This window comes from Saccopteryx bilineata, chromosome 6 (genome assembly GCF_036850765.1).
Source record: "Saccopteryx bilineata isolate mSacBil1 chromosome 6, mSacBil1_pri_phased_curated, whole genome shotgun sequence".
Classification (NCBI taxonomy): domain Eukaryota; kingdom Metazoa; phylum Chordata; class Mammalia; order Chiroptera; family Emballonuridae; genus Saccopteryx; species Saccopteryx bilineata.
In genome coordinates this window covers 108864499-108887511 of record NC_089495.1, presented here as the reverse complement: position 1 = coordinate 108887511, position 23013 = coordinate 108864499, and the positions used below count along the sequence as shown (strand labels likewise).

General features: G+C 37.8%; 1 protein-coding gene across 2 annotated transcripts in view; it reads left to right on the top strand.

Moving 5' to 3' along the window:
- Positions 1 to 23013, top strand: part of INTS6 (integrator complex subunit 6) — an 88279-nt gene that overhangs the window by 15431 nt on the left and 49835 nt on the right. Inside the window, exon 4 of one of the 2 annotated variants that reach the window (XM_066234138.1) lies at positions 6656 to 6745. In XM_066234138.1, the coding sequence (XP_066090235.1) occupies positions 6656 to 6745 (90 nt within the window). Of the gene's footprint in view, positions 1 to 6655; positions 6746 to 19689; positions 19795 to 23013 lie in introns of those variants that run through there. The other variant, XM_066234139.1, reaches the window with a different exon arrangement.

The window sequence follows — 23013 nt, the reverse complement described above, 5'->3', positions numbered from 1 at the left end:
AAAATTCTAGTTGTGGTATGTAAATGTCAAAGAGCTGTACCGAACTAAAAATGTTAATTTAGTTGTTAGAAACTATGTATTAAAAGTTCCTGTTATATTTTTTGTAATAGTATTTATTATTATCAGTATTATGACTAATAAGTCTTTGTTTTTTGGGGGGTTTTTTTTTTGTATTTTTCTGAAGCTGGAAACGGGGAGAGACAGTCAGACAGACTCCCGCATACGCCCGAGACTGAGATCCACCCGGCACGCCCACCAGGGGCGATGCTCTGTCCACCAGGGGGCGATGCTGCGACCAGAGCCACTCTAGTGCCTGAGGCAGAGGCCAAGGAGCCATCCCCAGCGCCTGGGCCATCTTTGCTCCAATGGAGCCTTGGCTGCAGGAGGGGAAGAGAGAGACAGAGAGGAAGGAAGGGGGGGGGGGTGGAGAAGCAAATGGGCGCTTCTCCTATGTGCCCTGGCCGGGAATCGAACCCGGGTCTCCCGCACGCCAGGCCGACGCTCTACCGCTGAGCCAACCGGCCAGGGCCTAATAAGTCTTTGGATGTGAGCTGTATCCTAAGATACTTTTATTTTAGAAAGAGGGTTAAAGTAGAATATTATGTTTAATATTACTGTTTCTATATTACAATTTTTTTATAGAATCTGAATTTTGTTAAATTATGTAAGGAATTATATAAAAAGTTTCTAAGTGAATAGGAGGTGGTTTGTCATATTTTAAGAAACATTGTTACCTGGTAATAGAGGGAAATAAGATAGATATTTTTATTGTAGTAGATTCTACAAAAGTGTAAATAAAGAAAACCTAAAGATCTAACCTAGCAATTTAACTGTACTAAAATTTTTAATAGCAGTCCTGCTTAGTACTTACTTATTCTGTATATGCAGGAGAACCTTTAGTGGGAACTAGTATGTATTTCTCAAGGCAACCCTTTCTATCTTCTTGCTTGTTAATATTATTTGCATGAAGCACAGGCTATTTCTGGAAATTTCTGATATTCTTGCTAGGTGATATTTTAGCCTAGATGTATAAGATATTATACATCTTAACATCTATTTTGTTAATTGCTATTTGCCATAGCTTTCTAGGCATATAGCAAAATAGCTAGATATAAAGTAATAGGTATGGATTAACTGAAGATGTTGCCTTAGGAAAGCCAGAGAGCTCACCTTTGGTGCACATTTTCTCAGAAGCCTGAGCTATGGAAACATGTAGCACATACAGGCACTTGGCTGTCCTTATGGGACTGTTCAAAGGACTTGGTAACACAGTGGAGTATGATGGCATTGAAAGAAAACTCCAGCCCTTTTCTTAGAGCACAGTAGCAACTAAAAGTTTTCTGAATGCTCAAGGTTGCCTTCCTTTTCCTTCACAAGATAATAGCTAAAACCTGTGAAAAGGTATAGTGAAATTCCTGTGCCCCTCCCCCCAGTACATTGACAAGTTTGGGGGTCAAGTTAAAAATTCTGATTCTGAGAACTAGACTAGTTTATATTTGGCAAGAAAGTAGCCTTATTTTTATATTTTTAAGACATTTTTTTTGCAAAATGTTTTAACATTTCAAAAGAATTTTTTTTAAATGAAATAGGTTCTAGTGGAAAAGTTCTACTGTAATGACATTCTATAAATTTTCTTATTGGTGGTATTATGCCTTAATTGAATTGTTGAGCACTGATATTTTTAAATTATTGAGATACGTGAAAATTTTTACTTTATAAAAACTATTACCTTAGGCCTGACCAGGCAGTGGTGCAGTGGATAGAGCGTCGGACTGGGATGCGGAGGACCCAGGTTTGAGACCCTGAGGTTGCCTGCCAACTTGAGCACAGGCTCATCTGGTTTGAGCAAGGCTCACCAGCTTGAGCCCAAGGTCTCTGGCTTGAGCAAGGGGTCACTCAGTCTGCTGTAGGCTCCCCATCCCCCCCTTCAAGGCACATTTGAGAAAGCAATCAATGAACAATTAAGGTACTATAACAAAGCATTGATACTTCTCATCTCTTTCCCTTCCTGTCTGTCTGTCCCTATCTGTCCCTTTCTCTGAGTTTCTCTGTCTCTGTCACAAAAACAAACAAAAAATCCCAGAAAACTATTACTTAGGCTTTTGACCATTATTAAAACCAGGTTTTCTGAACAATAGGATTTCCATTAGCAAATAGCTCCAGACGTAGAATATTATACTTTGCACTATATTTTTCTAGTGAATGTCTAGATTTCTTTGCCAAGAATCACTGCTTTCAGTATAAAACATCTCGAGTTTAATTTTGCTACTGGTAAAAGTAAACTTCTAGTCCCTCTACTGGCTGCCTTCGTCATTGCAGAGCTTGCTTGCTTGCTTGCTTATTTATTTATTTATCTATCTATTAATTTTGAGATCTTATAACTAAGCAGAAGTCTGTTTATAACTTTATGACCAAGGTGAATTTTGCAGGAAATTCTAATATGGACTTTTTCCCAATTGAATGACTTCATAAACATACTTATTAAAGATAAAAATATAATAAAGATTTGAGAATATCTAGATAAATAGGTGGAATGAAAGTGGTCATATTTTTCTTTACTTTTTTCTACCTTTAATCTTTTTCTTAATTTTCTAAAATTTAAAGTCATTACAGAACTCAGTATTGTTTTAATTTTATCTTATATTTGTATACTCTCTGAAAGTTGGTTGAATTTATATAGTTTTTCATCAAAGCAAACATATTTTTTTTTTCAGTGTGTTTTTGTTTGGGGAGATACATTGATTTATATATAGAATTGATGGGTAAGAAATCATAGCAACAGTCCACGTAAGGGAATAGTCCTACTGTAGTTAATTTCACTGCAGATAGAGTATATTAAATAAAATCAAACTTATTATTTACTGTTGGGTGGATATTGTGTAATTCAGATAGGAATAGAATTGTATTGAGCATTAGCTGCTACCAATTGGACCTTCAGGTGCTGCTGAAACACCTTGTGATTAGGACTTGGAAAAAGATTCTGGCTTTACCAGTTACCAACTGGGTGACTGGATTATATCGTTTAATCTCTCTGATCATTTACCTCACCAAGATTTTAGGGTCAGTTGAGATAAGTTCTTTATTATTGTAGTTGTTAAGTACATGGCTACTAGAGTAATTTCAGGAATAGCCTCTGTGGGCAGAGTACTATGTATGTAAAACTCCAGTAAAGTTTCAGCTAAAAGCTTCATTTTGTTTTCAAGGAAAATAATAACTTTGAATCTAATGTTTGAATTTAGCTTAAATTGAATCCATTTTACTGATTTTAGACATTATGGTTAAGAAAGTATGTATTAGTTTTTAGATTGATACCATCATCTATAAAGTTTTTAATATACCGTAGATCATTGTTCTTTAATTATAAATATGACCAGTTCTCTGGGTTGTGAATGATAATTCTCAATGTGCTTATAAAGGAATAAGAATGGATAGATGTCAGACTTTTGGTCAGAAAGTATGACTTTGACTTAGGTTAAAATGAAGATATGATACAGAGACAGTACAAGCAAATATTTGGTCCATGCTCTGGTGGTTTTGAGAGATAGCTGATTTTTTTTTTTTGGTAAGGCAGCAAAGTCAACCAAAGTAGTTTTAGAGTTAGGGTGGAATCAAATTACAGCAATTTGAAGGTATTAGGACATCTCCCTTTGCCAATATTTTAGCTAAAATGGTATTTGTAGAGGCCAGTTTAGGACAATTATTCTTATATATATAGAGGTACATACATTTATTATGTATGAGAGTGGAGATTATGTGTTATGTACCTAACACAATGCCTGATGTATGATAGCAGCTCTGTAAGTGTTTGTAAGACAGATGTGAATGTGAATGTGAATGGAGAGTGGTTGGCCAGAACGATACAGGAGAGGAGGAGTGTGTACCCTTGTAGCCTAGCAAATTTCATGAGTTCCGTGTTAAGTTTGGGGTGCACTCATTTTTTTGAAGTAAAGGTAGCATTTTTATATTTTGAAACTTTATTGAAGTTTGAGTAATATTAAATGGTTCTATGAACTTGGGTAGGTTTGTATTAGGCTATATAATTAGTTAATAATGAAGATTTAAGTGCCTAGTGCTTAAATATATTGTGCTTGGGGCTGAGGAAGAAATATGACATAATCCTTGCCTTCATTGTATGGAAACACATGAAACAATAGCAGATAATACAGGACAGTGTAGTTTCACAAAATTGTAGCAGAAACAAAATTTACCATCTTAACCATTTTTATGTATAGAGTTCAGGAGTGTTAAATATATTCACATTGTTGTGCAAGGTGTTAAGTAGTCTTTAAATGAAAAGTAGTTGGGTAAGGAGAGAGGATAAATCCTGTAGGGAAGTAGTACTCAAAATGTGCATGAAACTGCTTCAAATCCAATTTTATTTGAAGAAACATTTATTTATATTCTACTTATGTTAAATATAAGTATATTATGTTCACTTAATTTAGGTTTGAAAACTACTTTAGTTAGAATTTGGAGAAGGAGAATGGTATAAATTTTTAAGGTATAAATCAGGAAAGGTTTCATGGAAGAAAAGGAAGACTTAAACTGGGCCGTAAAGAATAATTAGGGATTGGATGGGTTGAGGACAGGAACAAGGGAAAGGACTTTATGTGAGGGAACCAGTCAGAGCTCAGAGGTGGGAATGAGCATTGCCCGTTTCTGATCATCAGAAGACCAGCCTTATTAGTGTTGTTTATACTTGGGGGGAGTGAGATGTGAGGCAATATGGTATAATGTAATGGTTCCAAAAATTTGTGTTCTGTTTACATGAATGTTGTAGAGGAGGAAGAGAAGATAATTCATGTTTTTTACCTCCAAAGCTTCTGTAACATTTGAATGCTACTTTGTGTTCAAAATCTTCTACAGTTTATATCCAACATATTTTATTTTTTTCTTCATCTGGACACCAGTTTATGCCACTTACAACTTGTGTAACTTGCTCAAGAAATATAATTTATCAACCCCTCCCCCACCCCCAGCACTTTATGGTGATTAGGTTATAATAATTACTGTATGTGAAAAAGTGTAAGTTCAACAAATATTAAGTAAGTCCTGTAATATGCTAGTGATTGAGAGTTATATAAATGTATAAGGGAAAGGTTTTATAGAATTATAGAATATTGCATGGATGTAAAACCCTTCTACATCCTTGCTATTCTAAGTATGATCTGTACACATAAGCAGCTCCTAGCCTGCAGTCTTGTTGGAAATGCAGAATGCTAGTCTCCATTCCAGACCTACTGAATTAGACCTCCATTTTATCAAGCTCTCCAAGTGCTTCATATATACATTCAAGTTTGTCATGCTTTTTTTTTTTTTTACAGCATATTCAATAAAACTACATTCTGTCTTTGAACATTGTTAGCAGCTGAGAATTTGGTACCTTTGATTTCAAATACCAGGTTTACCCTCTTGAAACTTCTACCTTGGTTATAGTTTTATATAGAAAGTGCTTAATATCTTAAATAAGAGCCATTTATATGTCAAAGATAAGCTATGTTTGGCCCTGGCCAGTTGGCTCAGTGGTAGAGCATCAGCCTAGTGTGTGGGAGTCCCAGGTTCGATTTCCGGCCAGGGCACACAGGAGAAGCACCCACCTGCTTCTCCACCCCTCCCCCTCTCCTTCCTCTCTGTCTCTTTCTTCCTCTCCCACAGCCAAGGCTCCACTGGAGCAAAGTTGGCCCGGGCGCTGAGGATGGCTCCATGGTCTCTGCCTCAGGTGCTAGAATGGCTGTGGTTGTGGCAGAGCTGCGCCCCAGATGGGCAGAGCATCGCCCCCTGGTGGGCATGCTGGGTGGATCCTGGTTGGGCACATGTGGGAGTCTGTCTGACTGCCTCCCCGTTTCCAACTTCAGATAGATACAAAAAAAAAAAAAAAAAAGATAAGCTATGTTTATCTGAGCCTCTCAGAAGATCTGTCACCCAGAATTGATTATAGTATTTATAGAATGACTTGACTAGAGATTTGAATGGAAGTTGAAGTTATTGCACCTTTTATATAGAGCATTTGAGAGCTTTATGCCACTGTATTCCACTGTCACTGCTACTGTTGTTTTTATATTCTTCTCAAATAATTTGTGAAAGTAATCATTCTTCTGAATTTTAGTTTTTTATATTGGACTGTTACTAATTTTGCTAAGCTCAGAGTTTTCTCTGGTGTTTTTATGGGACCAGCTCTTAGAGCAGCGGTTAAGTCCTTTCATCCATATACCTAATTACTGGTTAGACATTTGATTGAAGGTATAGATTAAATTACATGGTAGTGTTCACCTACTATTTTGCCTTCCTTTTAAAAAATTGCTGAGAAAATATTACCTTTCTGTTCTTTTAATTTGTAATATCTAAATTATGTACAGTTATTAGAATTGAAATTTGGAGTCTATTTGAAGATATTTTAATTAGTTACATAAATATAAATGCATGTAGGAAGAAGTAAAAAATCCACCTTTTTCTCTACCTAATCCTACTCCTTTACAGTCATTCTCTGTTTAGTTTTTGTGTCTGTATAATTTTTTTAAGGTACAAAAGCTATGTATGTATATAAAATTGAACAAGAAAGGGGGATTTATGCATTGTTCTGAGGAATGACTTTTTACACAGAAAAATTAAGCAAATTTCTAGACCTTAATAAGATTAATGTGTTTTTTGACATCAGGGAAGAAACCCCTTTTTCTTGGAGCCAGCAATAATTATTACAATTACTGATGGGAGCAAGTTGACTACTACCAGCGGAGTTCAGGATGAGGTAAGTTATGTTTACATCAGTATGGATTATGTAAATGTAGTTGAAATATCTTTATTTTTATATGCATTGCAGGATATTGAATACCTTAAATAGATTTTCTCTTTGATTATTTGATGCAGTTTTTAGTGCTCATGTACCTTCTGTTATTTGTAGCAATGTTCTTTAAATTCTCTTAAATAGAAATCTCTTCTGTGAAAAAATTTTGAGCCTACTTCACCCCAATTATGTGTGTATTTTTGAGGGTGCCAGTATCAGTTCATACAGTAAATTTTTTTTTTTTTTTGCATTTTTCTGAAGTTGGAAATGCGGAGGCAGTCAGACAGACGCCCGCATGCGCCCAACCGGGATCCACCCAGCATGCCCACCAGGGGGTGATGCTCTGCCCGTCTGGGGCGTTGCTCTGTTGCAACCACAGCCATTCTAGTGCCTGAGGCAAAGGCCACAGAGCCATCCTCAGCGCTCAGGCCAACTTTGCTCCAGTGGAGCCTTGGCTGTGGGAGGGGAAGAGAGAGACAGAGAGAAAGGAGAGGGGGAGGGGTGGAGAAGCAGATGGGTGCTTCTCCTGTGTGCCCTGGCCGGAAATTGAACCTGGGACTCCCGCACACCAGGCCGACGCTCTACCACTGAGCCAACCGGCTAGGGCCACAGTAAATTTAGTAAAATTAATTCCTATTTTAGGTTAAAAAAATGGGGACTGACTTTTAATAATTTCTTCCTATATTTCAGTGGATTGTCATGTGCACTACACTGTGGACACTCCTTGATTAGAGTATAACAAAGCCACGAGAAGGTTAAGACTAGGAAAAGGTTTGGGGAAGTTTTTATTCTAAGTCAAATATAGTATAATGATAACCTTATCTGTTCTCTAGTAGCGTGCCTTATGCAGAGTTGGTTCTATGTGGTGTGATAGGGTGAATTTGATAGAATTGTTTTAACTTCAAGAGGTTTTTATTGTAGTACCAGGGGGTCTTTGGATTATAGCGGTCTCGACATGATGTTTCAAGTTTACGATGCTCACTCCCATAAAAACTTTAAAAAATTGAGATGTGAGTGTTTTGGTTTACGCCATTAGCATTGTACTTAGAGACTGTGGGTGAACTATATAGCTTAGTTGCACGCGGCAGAAGAGTACAAAGTAACATGGCATATGAGTGAGGGAATTAAACTTTTTCTGTGGCTTAGTTGTGTTTTTATATTCTAGGTTATGATTTTACAACCGTGTTAGGATAGGTAAATGGCTTAGGCTAGGGTATGTTTCGACTTACACCAAAATTTGGGTTACGTCATTGTCGTAGGAACAGATAACCCAAGGAAGCCTGAATTGCTCTTGAACATTTTGTTTTTTAAAGTATGCTATAGAAAGGAGATGGTTTAGACTGCATGCTTTACTGTTTGCATTTGCTTTAGAATCTTAACTTTAATTCTCATTGTATTTACAAAGGGATTAAGTAGGACAAGTGTCGCTTTTAAGTTCAGTAATTTTTACTTGTGTGACATTGTGGAATGCAATTGGGCTTGTAGTAAGGACTTGTTTCTAGTCTTCCTTTTATTATTTTCCAGCAGTGAACTTTGTATCAGCTGTAAGGTATTTTTCCCCACCGAGAAGGAAGGAAGAGGGCTCAGAGCCACCAAGTGTGAAATAACAAAAGGCTTTACTGAGTACAGCGCATCCTGCCCGTCAAGGTTCCCTGGCCCCGAGGAAAGAAAGATGGAGGCCAGGGAAGTTGCACGGATTAAACCGTGTGGGAGATATTTAAAGGGGTCCCTCTAGGGAAGTCCAGCTAACATGACGTGGTGAAATCTCGCTGGTAGAGGGTCACTTTTTTCCAAATGGTTCCTGTGAAGCCTCCTTTGGTGCGCTTGGTTGTGGGCGGTCTTAGCCAAAGTTCACGGGTCTGAGTTCCCCACGTGACCATCCCCCATTATCCACCGACCTTACATTCTGACCTTTTGTGTTAAATAGAAAAAGGGGCGCCATTTATTCGTCTGGCTACTTCCTGCTCAATAGGGGCGTCGTGGGGAGGGGGAGATCAGAAGGTGGTGGCTTTGAGGGGTGTCAGGGGGAGCATCTGTTTGGCCGTGACTGGAGAAACTTTGTGGATGTGGTCCTGTAAGGATTTAAAAAAAAGAGGAGTAATAGGGGGATTTGTAGGGTCCAGCCTTTTGGTGAGCTGGAGATGGATGGAGTCCAGTGGTTCCAACTGCCAGTGGTCCTGTAAGGAGGCAAGCTTGAGGCAAAACTGCATGTCAGGAGTGGCATAAAAAGGGGAAAGGAAGGGGTCCCATCCATTCCCATAACCAAGACCTGTGAGGGAACTAGAGGTCCAGAGTGTGATGGCAAAACAGAGAAGGTAGCCCCCGTGTCCACAAGAAATGAGATGGACTTACCCATTCGTTGCAGCATACTCTGGGTTCTCCAAGTCCAGGCCGTGTCCTAGGAGTTCGAGCGATGCGCCCACCTGGCTGGATTGGCCTTCCCATTTGGGCAGCTTGTTCTCCACATAGAGGTGCTGAGGAAGAACCTGTTGCCCAAAGGGGCAATCGCTCCGCCAGTGACTGGGCTGCTTGCAGTCAGGGCAGGGCTCAGTGGGCAGCCGTCAGCAGGGGCCCTGCCAAGACCAGTGGTCCTGCTTGCCACACTTAAAGCAAGCTGCTGGTGGCTCTGCTGGCCTCAGGGCTGCCACAAGAGCTGGGGTTTGGAGCGTTACCTTCTGCTGTGTGGGCCTGGCGAACAACCTTGGCCTGTTTCTACTAGTTGGGACCGTTAAAAACTTTAAATGCCGTGTTCATAGGTTCCGGATAGGGGTTTGAGAATAAGAGGAGGAGGGCTCATGCGGAGCCCGGCACCCAGATCCCGCAGGAAACACTGGAGCCAAAGGCAGGACAGGGCAGGAACTTCCTGCAAGAAAACTGTGGTTGAACGTCCTGAAAACTGGTGTAAGAGCCAATGCCAGGCTGAGAATGGCCTGATGAAGGAGGGGTTTAAGAACACAGTGAAGGGAGGGGCCCCTGGCCAGCAGGGGAGGAGAAAGAGATGGTAGTGGTGAATAAGAAACAGGTTTTTGAGAAGGGAGGGGGGGGCTATCAGAGGGAAGAGACCGAGCACAAAAGAGGTCCGCAGAGGGACCAGAGAAAAGTCCCAAGAGAGGGGTGCCCCCGGGGGTCAGACAGGAAGGAGAGAGAGTTGGGAGTCCGCGGAGAAGGAAAGATTAGGAGTGGAGGTTTTAGGGGAGGTTTCTCTGGCTAGAAAAAGGCCTGCACGGTGGAACAGGTGGCTCAGAGATTAAGGATGGGCATGCGAATAACTAGAAGCTGTGTATGTAAGAGATCTCCAATCAGTTCCCAGCTTTTTTGGCGATAGTTAAATTGGTGAGGGTGTTAACACTGAAAGACCCTTCAGGAGGCTAATTCAGTGGGTTCTGTGGCCTGGCCACAGCGGAGAAGAAGAACAGTTTCTTCTTCTTTAGGGAGGGAGATTCCTGTGCCCCCACGGCCACCCTCAGTCCTTGGAGTGGTCAGATTTCAGTATTAGTGTCCTAAAAACTCAAGGTTTGCCCACGGACAGAAAAGGTAAAGTGGATGTGCTTGGGGAGGTCTCCACGAGCACACGCACTCGGACGAACGGAAAAGACTTCCCTGACGTAGCTACGGTTTCGGACAGGGAGTCTCAGAGGAAAGAACTGAGAGGAAGGCTGGAGGCAGGGGACTTACCGCACCGTGCGCCGAAGTGGGTGGAAGGTCGGAGATCCTGGTTCTTTCTCGGAGGGGATGAGGAAGAGGAGCGGTCCTTGCGGACTTCTACTCCTCCCGGGTTTTCGGCACCAAAATGTAAGGTCTTTTTCCCTGCCGAGAAGGAAGGAAGAGGGCTCAGAGCCACCAAGTGTGAAATAACAAAAGGCTTTGAGTACAGCGCATCCTGCCCGTCAAGGTTCCCTGGCCCCGAGGAAAGAAAGATGGAGGCCAGGGAAGTTGCACGGATTAAACCGTGTGGGAGATATTTAAAGGGGTCCCTCTAGGGAAGTCGAGCTAACATGACGTGGTGAAATCTCGCTGGCTGGTAGACTGTCACTTTTTTCCAAACGTTTCCTGTGAAGCCTCCTTTGGCGCACTTGGTTGTGGGCGGTCCTAGCCAAAGTTCACGGGCCTGAGTTTCCCACATGACCATCTATCTCCCATTATCCACTGATCTTACACCAGCTACCTACTTAACATCTCTAAATACCCATCTTGTCTATGAAATAAAGATTGTTGGAAGACTAAATGAAATATAATGTATGTGAAAGTGCTTGGTAGGCTGTAAAGAAAACATGTTCTGTCATGAAGCATTGGAACCAGTAAAGAATTGTGATAGTCTGATCTTGATTAGGGGAAAGAGAGCCAGAATTGTTTTTGGTGAGCAGTTGATATTAAAGGAAATGTAGGCTATAATTCTTGGAGATAGAGCTGAAAATTTTTGGTAGATTAAAATTCATATTTAAGTAATTTATAGTCTATTTACGTAGACTTGAAAATGCTCCATAGTTAACTTTAATGGCTTTTGGGGCTCTTTTGAACTTATTTGATTTATATGATGTCCTACCATTTCAGGAAAAGATAGACATGGATTACACACATGAACATGCAAGAGAAATGTTGCTTAACTTTCAATTTAAAACTCTCAAATTGTTTTTTCCCACTTCACCTTTTGTTTGAAAAATTTAAGAAAGATTGAGGTATTGTTAATAATCAAATCAGAAGAAATACTATTAATAAAACACATTGACAATTAACTTCAGTTGTATTTTGAATAATTTAGAAGTTTTTTGATGGTTTGTTTTGTTTTGTTTTTATTCTTCATGATTTTAATTTGTACTTGTGACTGAAAAGGAATTATTTCTGTTTTTTACTGTGATATATTCCTACACGTGAGATGATCCATTGTCATAACCGCCTTTGTAGACATGCCCTTTGGGGTCCAGTATATTTTGTTTTCATACATCTGGAACTGTTTCATTTGTAATGTTTGTTTTGTAGGCCCTCCTCTATCTTTTAAAAATACCTTGAAATATACATGGATATTGGAATTGCTCATTTTTCTTCCTAGGTTTTTGGGAAGGATGTTGGAGAGATTATGTGTTGTACAATAATCTAAACCTACCTTGCTAGTGGTTGGAAAGATTTTCCTGTGGGCAAGGGTCTTTTACTTCTTTTATATGTTCTATAGTATTTAGCATAATACTGAGAACAGAGGTTACATTATAAAAAATATTGGTTACAGACATTGTTGTATTGAGTCTGATAGTAGTCAGAATCAGAATTGATTACTAGTACTTATCTGAGGTGGAAGATTCATTTAAGGCAAAGGCTTATTGTTATCTGTGAGTTTGTGTTGGTTTTTAAGTTGAATGTCTTTGAGCCTATGTATATTTTCTCCTTAATGTCCCAACAAGTCTCATCTTGCAGGGCAGAGAGTATACCCCAACGTACATTTTATTGAAGCTTAATTTTTGCCTAATATTGATTTGTTCTAGTCCAAATAATTAAATTCTGTGATCATTTTAAGGAACTTTTCAATTCGTAAAAGCATAAAGATGCTTCTTGTTGGTCTCGTGGGAGTATGTGTATGTACATGTGCACGTGTGCACTACATAGGTCTATATTGTAATTTCTAGTAGGGAATAACAAACAGAATTTTGCCTTTATGTCGCTTTTTCTTCAAATCTCTTAACTTTTTGCCTTTGGCAGAGCTTGATTCTTTTCCAGATTTTTTGAATGAGTGAAATGTCAGTAACTTTCACACTAGGTATGTGTGTGTGTAATTCTTGACTGCCTGTGGCTGCTGTTGATGTGACTTTACTATTTATGGAGTTGTGCATCTCACTCGTATGGTATCTATTGCTCTTAAGTTATATTATCTTGCATGGTGTATTATATGTGTTCTATTACTGCTGTTTTTTAGGAATAAATAATTCTGCTGCTTTAAAATTCTCCTTATGGTATATAAGGAAACTTAGAGCTCATCTAGTTGTACTGTTTATTTTATAAATGAGGAAATTGAGGTCCAGGGTGGCAGAGTGATTTGCTAAAGGTTTTAATATTTGTTATTGCCAGAATCTAGATTAGAATTTATCTAAATTCCAAAGACCTTCCAGCCATTTCTGACAAGTGCTTTTTACCATTCTGTTTTTGTGTGGTCTTAAAATTTACCTTCTGTTTACCTGATTTCCTGTTTGTATTCTACAGCTTTCTATGGAGTTGTGCCGAAAGTATTATGTTCTTATTCACTCAGTCTACTTTGAGTAACTACTAAGACCTAGGCATTTCTAGGCAATGAGGAAAACCAAGATAAATAGGGTGGATTTCCAGTTCTCAAGTTCACAGTCTTATGGGGGAGATTCCTATTAAATGGTTTATGAATGATAAAATTGAGATACATACAAAATAGATGGGAGTCCAGAAGGGGAAGGGGAGGGTTATATAGTATTACCTATTTTGTGTATGTGTCAAGTCTAATGTAATGTGACTTTTTATAGTCAGTTATTTTTATTTATTTTTTGTGACAGAGACAGAGAGAGAGGGACAGATAGGGACAGATGGACAGGAAGGGAGAGAAATGAGAAGCATCAATTCTTCGTTGTGGCACCTTAGTTGTTCATTGATTGCTTTTTCATATGTACCCTGACCCTGGGGGTGGGGGGGCTTAAGCAGATCGAGTAACCCCTTGCTCAAGTCAGTGACCTTGGGCTCAAGCTAGTGAGCCCTGCTCAAACCAGATGAGCCTGCGCTCAAGCCGGTGACCATGGGGTTTTAAAACTGGGTCCTCCACGTCCTAGTCCAACACTCTTATCAACTGTCCACCACATGGTTAGGCTATAGTCAGTTATTTTTTATTAAATTCTTTTTCTTTTTTACAGAGACAGAGTCAGAGAGAGGGACCAATAGGGACAAACAGACAGGAAGGGAGAGAGATGAGAAGCATCATTTCTTCATTGCAGCTCCTTAGTTTTTCATTGATTGCATTCTCATATGTGCCTTGATGGGAGGGGGGGCTACAGCAGAGCAAGTGACCCCTTGCTCAAGCCAGCGAACTTGGGCTCAAGCCAGCGACCTTGGGCTTTAAGCCAGTGACCTTTGGGCTCAAGCCAGCGACCCTATGCTCAAGCTGGTGAGCTTGTGTTCAGGCCTAATGAGCCCGTGCTTAAACCTGTGACCTCAGGGTTTCAAACTTGGGTCTTCTGTGTTCCAGTCTGATGCTCTATCCACTGCACCACAACCTGGTCAGGCTTTTTGATTAAATTCCAAGATCTTGTGGATTATTTGTTAGAGGATGTGGCTCTATAGTTTATATATGTGAAATTTATAAAAAAGCCTGCTGTAAAGTTTTTTAAGGCTAGAAAATAGTTAATGGAAAAATTTGGTGCCATATTGTCTCTTGACCTGGTCAAGTTTATACTGGCTAGAATGACCCAATTTCTTATAACTTGTTTATCAGAATAATATAAGGATACTATTTCCTCTGTGACAGTGCATCTCTTAGCAGTGTGCTAGGGTGTAAAAGAGCAGCAGCTTTCAATTGTGGACAAAAATCTTGAGCTGTATATGATAATTTTGCCTTAATTCATGACTTTATTTTTTGACCTCATTTAATAAAGTCCAGGACAGTGGCCTGAGGTGTCATGAGTTTGTTCTAGTGTAGTATTTTTGATAACTCTCTAGGACTTTTGATAACCATTTGTGTTGGAGAAAGTATGTATTTTTAAATGTATTTTCCTTTTTAAATATAGCTACTTGATAAAATGGGTTGTTTGCAACATTTTCACTTATGTGGAGTAAGTTAGATGGGACTTTGAATTCTGATACACAAGAAAATGGTATTGTTTACCTCCATAGTACTATTGTTTGTTGATAAACAAACTTGTAGCCAGATAATCAGTGTACTATTCATCATGTTATGTTACCAATGTGTCAGATGTTTTGGTCTAATCACCAAATTATAACTAGAGTCGTTGGAAAACATTTTTTTATGGTCTTTGTTTCCTGCAGTAATCCTTTCTTGTGCTGTTTTGCAATGAAAAACTATTCTGTACTGTGATTCCAGGAACATGTGGCTGTATTGCTCAATAAAGTAGCCAGAAGTCCTGCCCGTGCCTTCTTGGTGAATGACATTCCAGGAAGTGTCACAGTTACTTTTTTCTTCCTTGAATGTGCTAATAGTAGTATTTAGTAGTATTATCTTTCAAATATTGAGATTTCTGCATTCTGAAGAGTCTTTCCACATCTATATCAATGTTACGATTGCTCTGGAAGCTAACGTTTTAGAGAAAATATTTGCAGTAAAAACAAAACAAAACTGTGGGTTATTGACATTAAAAGTTCTGCCTTTAATGAGCTTTCCCAGCTTTTTAAGACAAACTACTTTTGTAACTTTTAGGCAGGTGTTCAGAAAGGGCATATGTTTGTAGAAAAAAATTGTCCGACTAATGTCAGCGGTGTGTCAAGTGACTGTCGCTCTGCATCTCAGGTGTCAGCCTCTCAGTTCTCAGAAGTTGGTGTGGAAGTCCTGTCAGTCATTGAGATGCTGATTGGTATTAGTGATTTTCCTTGATCATGCTGGGCAATGCAAATGCCTTTTACAAGGATAAACTGTGGTTAGAATCTATAATTATAGTTTTTAGTTAACTTCTTCACAATCTGTACTGATTAATAAAAGGACAATTTATTGAAATCAGTTTCTAGTATCTGAAATAGTAGTTCAGATAGCACATCTATCTTTCCTTCCCATAAAATGTTTTTATTTCACTAAAATGACTAAAAATATATGCCAAAGCTGTGTCAAAACTGTCTAAAAACTTTGAAATACATATTTAAAATAGTATTTTCCCAGGTATTCTTAGAATTTGGGGATACTTTTTATTCTTTCTTTAAAAGACCACTAAGGAATCTTGAATGATGTCATGCAGTGTGAAAGAATGTGTCAAACAGATCTGTGTGTAAATGAGTTTCTGCATTTTTGTCTTTCCTCCTTAGTTGTGATGCCTTTTCATATTGATATTGCTAGAGGCTCAGGAGCAATATCAAGATTAACTCCTGTTATCTGACTTGTGATTCAAGTGTTCTAAACATATGTACAGATTACTTTATATGTTAGCCTCTTATCAACACCACTTTTCAAAAACATTTTATAGGAATTTGTTGGATACAGATTATTTGTATTTTGTTTTTCTTTTTTTTTTGAGAGCGAGAGAGACAGAGACAGACAGGAAGGGAGAGAGATGAGAAGCATCAACTCGTAGTTGTGATACTTTAGTTGTTCATTGATTGCTTCTCATATGTGCCTTGCCCAGGGGGCTCCGGCCAAGCCAGACCTTGGGCTCAAGCCAGTGACCATGAATGAGGTCATGTCTCTGATCCCATGTTCAAGTTGGCGACCTCGTGGTCCTCAGCATCCCAGGCCAATGCTCTATCTGCTAAGTTACTACCTAGTCAGGCTGATTATTTGATTTGTATTTTTTTAATCCATATTTTTGGCCCTGTTTTCTCTACCCTTGATTTATTACTTCTAGTGTGCTATAGAAAAATATGTATCTGTAGTAATGAGTATATTGAAAATTATGTATAATAAAAACATAATGAAAAGAGGTTATGAAATATTTCAATTTAATTAATATATATAGTGGATTTTCAGCAGTATTTGGAATACTCTTTATTTTTTCAATGCCATATGTAAAGTTCTTAAAGATTGCCACTTCTAGACAAACACTACAGTAGATTAGTTAAAAAGAAATGTTGGCTGATTACTCTTTAATGAAGCTATATGGCTACAATAACTAATCTGTTATCTGGTAAGATACATCAAAATTGTTTTTATTCAGAGGGTGAAGCAGCTTCACCCTGCATTTATTAGCCTGTCTGAATCAATAAGCAGTTAGAGACACTGTATATAGGTAAGGAAAATTTTTATTTCTGTTACTCTTTTGATTGTAGCTCTTCTATATATAAACTACTGTGATACTTAGAATAGTTTTCAGTTGCTTGCATCAAAATCACTTAAGATGTTTTGTAAAATATACAGGTCTCAGCTCAAATTCTGGAAATTTTGGTTCAGTTGATCTGTTCAGGGACTTGGGGATCTGTATTTTTTGAAGTGTCCTCCCTAGACAATTCTGATGCATAGATTTGGAAACAAAAGTTTGAGAGCACAGTATAACTACAAGAATATTTTTAAAACTACAGAAAAATGCATGTGAAAATGAATAGTTTGAATAAATCAAGGCCATCAAAATATTTTAAGATAAAAGTTAATTCTTGACCTTTATAATTGTTAAACTTGGGAATGGAATAGGCCTTCTGTAATAATTTTTATTGTGTTTGGTCTGGTTTACACTCAGCTATTGGATAGCCTTGAAATATTAGCTTCTATGCTGACTGCAGTCTGTAGTTACTGCTATGGTTTGCTGTATTGAGGAAAATTCTCAGACTCTGAGTGTGAGAGGAGGAGAGCCTAAGAAAAGGGGAGCAATTAATCATATTATCTGTTACGTTTGCTATCTCTGGCTTAGGAGTTTTTATCAAAAGGACTACATAGTACTCTTTTATCCTTATTATGCTTTAATTCCTGATTTGGATGTCCATAACTAGCATTACTATTATTATTAGATTTTATTTACTGATTTTTAGAGGTGAGAGAGAGAGAAAGAGGTGGGGGGAAAAGTGGGAAGCATCAACTCATAATAGTTGCTTGTTGTATGTGCCTTGACTGGGCAAGCCCAAGATTTTGAAATGGTGACCTCATCCTTATCCACCATGCCATCACAGGCCAGACCATAACTGACGTTATTAAACAGACGCACACACATACACACTTGACCCAGATGAGGGCAGTTTATAAGGCATTGGTGATAATTCCACTTAAGTTTTGCTTTCTGGAGAGTTGCTGCTAAAATGCCTTTACATAATGAATTGTTTTGATTTTGAATTCTTAAAAGTATATTTAGATTAATTCAGCAGAATTTTTTTTGTGAGGCAGTAACTGGTTGTGTATAAGAATAGTGGCACTGTATTTAGTATTTACTGTGTTCTAGGTACTGGGAACATAAAGATGAAATTAAGCAAGACTCTTGCCACTAGAAGACTCGTATTTATTTTCTCAAGATCTGCTAGTAAACAAGCATTTGTAATAATACATTGAGATAAATCTCATGGTGTAAATAAACAGAAGGTTCTGAGACAGCATGAAGAGAGGAGCTTAGTTTTGAGGGATGAATGAGAGATTGAGCCATGACATTTCAGGAAGGCGGACAGCGCAAAAGTATGAAGCATGGGAACAGTGTATTGTGCAACTATAAATTATATTAATGAAGTATAGGTATTGTAAGTAGGAGGAATGGATGCTTGAAATGTAGGTACCACTGTAGAGGCGATATGATTCTGTTTCACATTTACAAAGGAGGTATTGAAGATGCAAAGCCAGGTGAGTAATATGATCAGATTTGCATTTTAGTAAGCTTATGCAGCCAACAAGGTGAAAGAAGATAGATTGAAGAATGGTAATCTGGGAAGAATTAGCAAACTACACTCAACAATGCAGGAAAAAATCATGGGGCATGCTAAAACTAAGCTAGTGCTGAATTGGAAGGCAGAAATTTGAGTGTTGATGGTAGTAGGAGAATAAAGCAGTGTTTGACAGGGGTTTTGAACACACGGTCTAGGCTTGAGCTTCACAGGGTTCTGTGAAATGGACATTGTCTATCTGTGTGTATGCACATTTCTCTCGGGTAGAGGTTTATATAGGTTTAATCGTATTTTTGAACAAGTCAAAAACAACAACAAAAAATGACAATCTAGTAGTATTTAGAAGTTTTCAACTTAGGTATCTATGTGGATGTTGGTAGTGTTAACTAAATGAGTGATATTAGATAAATAGTAGAAAGGAATATAAAGTGAATGTTTGATAAAGTATCCTTAGGGTAGAAATGTATTAAAGGAGTTGTGAGTCAACTTTTGAAACAACCTGAAAAAAATTTTTTTCTTGCCTTTTAGTGTTATGTCCTAGGAAAAATATTTTGTATTTAAAAACAGAAATAAGTAGAATTTTATCTTTGATTTCCAATAGTTAGAATTTTTATTTTGGAACAGATTAAATAAGTTTTAAGTTATTTATCAGATCTTTTAATTTAAAAAATTTAAAGACATGCTTATATGAACATTTCAAATTGCTTATTTCAAACAAGTGTGAACATTGAAATTCAGAATGCTAGGACAGGTACAGGTGCATTGTATGTGGGGGATATACCTTGTGCTAGTGTAAGTCGGTTAAAGAGGATACAAGACTAATTCCTTTTCTGTTTATTAGTATGTAATTTAAGAATAGTGGTAGATGGACTTTCACTGTATTGGCAGTTTTCTGCCAATTAATCTCAGTTAAAGTCAGCCTGTTAGGGGTGTTTCATGCCTCTCCAAATCAGGTTACAATTTGAGCATGGAAAGACTGAGTACTTGGTCTCCTGACGAGGCACACTAACTAGGCTGATAGTCATTTACAAATACCTCCTAACACTTATTAAGCTGTGTTGCATAAATAGTTATTTTATGTCATTTCCACTTTCAGTTGTTCTTTTCAAATGTAATAAAATATTAAATTTTTTACATTTGTGTATAAAGAATAAGCTGTGCAATGGCTAGAAAATACTGAAACTGTGATTTTACATAAAGGCAAGGCTACATTTTGATCTAGACAAAGGCTATTTTGGTATATTTTTCCCCACGCTCTGTCTTTTCAGATTGAATTACTGATTTTTCCCCCCTTTTGTTTTGTTTGTTGTGGTTTTGATGTTTTTTTTCCTTTCAGCTAAAGGAGCGGCCCAGTGGTTTTCAAGAAGTGCCAAAGTGCACTGACTGTCTCATGATGACTGGTGCCTCAGGGAGGGTCATGATTCCTGGATACAGGATCGACCTGATCCTGGATGTCACTTCAAGCAGTCAGATCGTGGGGAAAAGCCTTGTCTAATGGCTAGCCTTCCTCAAAAGTCTGATGCTAGTCATCTCAGAAGGCCTCAGAAAAAGCCTTAAAGGTGAGCAGAGTAGAGTGTAGTTCTTTCTGGGGACTGTATTTGTTGGAGAATATGATTCAACATAGATTGACATCCCTAACCTGACAAATCCAGATTCAATTGGTAAAATAACTTTAGTTTAAAATTTGTTGGTCCTGATCAGACCCCACTTCTGAGTTATTAGAAACTACCCTCCTAATCTGAAGATCTATAAAAGGAGAAATTTGGTATTTTTGGGGCCTTTCAAAACCTGAGGTTAAATAACAGCCATCTTTATAGCTGTTTGGATTTATATTTTGTAGCTCATTTTATTGCATTCAACTGGAAAAATATTAGAACTGCCTGCTTCATTTAAATAACATTTTTGCTCCTATGAAAGATTCTATAGAGATATTTTGAGCAATTTGGTTGGAAAAAATTTAATTCCAGACCTCTTTTTCTGTGCTTTAAGCACTTAGAGAACCTAGTTATTCATATAGTAAGCTTTATTGCTAAAATTTCAAACTCTTAAAACCTCTCCTAAGACCTCCTAGGGTTTTTTATTTTTTAATTGAGTCACCGATATGAGAAAATAAACAAAAATATGGCATGCACAATTCCCACTATTTGTACATTTTTACATTTAGAAATTATATGTCACTGCTGTATTAATACTAGAAAATATATTTTAAAAAGTTTAAAAAGCTGAGGTGAAAATACTTATCCAAAGGAAGTTCTGCTATTTTCTTCCCCATTCCATGCATCATGATAATACTGTGGTTGGCAAACTTTAAAGGGCCAGAGAGTAAATATTTTAGGCCTTCAGCCCATGTGGTCTCAGTTGAAACTGCTTAATTCCATTGTAAGGCAAAAGCAGCTATAGACAATATTTTAAACTAGTGAGTGTGGCTGTCTTCATTAAAGCTTTATTTGCCAAAACAAGCTGTGGGCTGAATTTGGCTGATGGACCATAGCTTGCTCTACCTTGTTTTGTAGGCCACTGGCCTAGATGTTGAAACTGTGTTGTGCTAACTTGTGGTAGGTCCTTTTCACCGGCAGTTGTAGCATGCATTTGATTTTCCTTAATAAGCTAACTGAGTAGAATACTAGTAGGCGGAATATATTCAGTTTAGTGGAACAACGGTGATTCGGACACAAGGTTAGGTGCTGAGATCATAAATTTGAAAGATAGGTAAACAGTTATGGCGTGACGTAAAAAGTAAAATAGTTACGGTAGAAGCTGCTGAGAAGGTGAGGCTGGCACTGGGAAATGATGTCGCATCTTGGACTTTGAAAGATTAATTTGTAGATGTAGATGGATTCTAAGGCATGGCAGTGATAAGAGTGTGAGGAACTGTATGTGCCTCAGTTGGCAGAGTGCTCAAGAAAGCAGCTACAGGAAATGAGAAACATGAACAGACTGACATGGCCTTTCTTAAGGGAAAGAACTTGGGCTTTCCCTTAAGGTTGATGGTAACCATTGAAGAGATTTTAGTAGAGGAAAAAGTGATCAGATTTAGATTTTAAAAAGATTGTGGCAGTAATAGGGAATATACAAGGATTAAATGTTTTGGCAAGTTTTGTTTTTCTTAACCTTACAAAAAAGGACACAATTATTTGTGGGTTGTTTTATACCAGGCATAATATAAAGACACTTGAAATGCTATTTAGTGATAAAAAAAAAATGAACTACTGATATACTACAAACTGGATGAACATCTAAAACATTATGCTAGATCCATCTAGTCCAGATAGCTTGGTTGGTTAGAGCAGGGATAGTCAACCTTTTTATACCTACTGCCCACTTTTGTATCTCTTGTTAGTAGTAAAATTTTCTAACTGCCCACCGGTTCCACAGTAATGGTGATTTATAAAGTAGGGAATTTATAAAATTTATAAAGCAGAGTTACAGCAAGTTAAAGTATATAATAATAATTACTTACCAAGTACTTTATGTTGGATTTTCGCTAAGTTTGGCAGAATAAATCTTTATAAAACAACTTACTATAGTTAAATCTTTTTTTTTATCTATACTTTGGTTGCTCCGCTACCACCCACCATGAAAGCTGGAATGCCTGCTAGTGGGCGGTAGGGACCAGGTTGACTACCACTGGGTTAGAGCATCATCCTGAAGCACAGAGGTTGCCAGCTCGATCCCTGGTCAGGGCACATACAGGAACAGATTGATGTTCCTGTCTTTCTCTCCCTTCCTCTCTCTCAAATCAATAAAATAAATATAAAAGAAATAAAACATTATACTAGATGCAGAAGATTGTGTATCATATAATGTGTTTTGTCTGATGCCATTTTCCTGGAGTGTCCATGAGTAGATTAGTGGTGGCTGAGAGTGGACTGGGGACTGATTACAGATGGGCAGCCAGGATCCTTTCAGGTGTTGGAAATGCCCTAAACTGTATGGTGGTTATGGTTATATAACTCTAAACTTGCTAAAATAACTGGACAGTGTTTAAATGGGTAATTTTTAGGGTCGGTAATTATGCCTCAATGAAATTGTTAAAAAATTATGAAGATTTCACCTTCGAAATTTGTTGGAGTAAAACTTTGCTAAAGAGATTATTTCCATATTACTGATTGCCAAGTGATTGTTCTTTCCTCTGAACAAATGAAATCCTAAAGTTTTTTTTTTTAACTTAAAAGGTATATATTGTAACTATATATAAAGTGTAACTGTAGGAACTACCAACTAAGTTAATCATATTGTTACTAAAGTTTATTGAATTCACTTTAACTTTAATAATTTCTTAAGGTTCTCCTATAAGAAGAATCTTAAATGCTTAAATTAGATAATAATATAAAAAGCTAGAAATAGGCTAAGGAAAATACACTTAATTTCTTTTCTTTTTTAATTATTTATTTTTTAATTTATTCATTTTTAGAGAAGAGAGACAGAGAGGGAGAGAGAAACAGAGAGAGAGAAGTGGGGAGGAGCTGGAAGCATCAACTCCCATATGTGCCTTGACCAGGCAAGCCCAGGGTTTCAAACCGGCGACCTCAGTATTTCCAGGTCGACGCTTTATCCACTGTACCACCACACACCTCTTTTCACAGAAATAATTACTAAAGAAAGAAGCTGAAGTATGATGATTCTAAATTTATAAATTGTTTCTTCATAATCTTAACAGTCATAGAAAATGAGTAAAAATACTACAAAACATTTGGAAAAATGGTTGGTTTTGCTCAGTAAATATTTATTGAGGGCCTGCTATGTGCTAGGCACTGTTTCTTAGAAACAGATAGGGA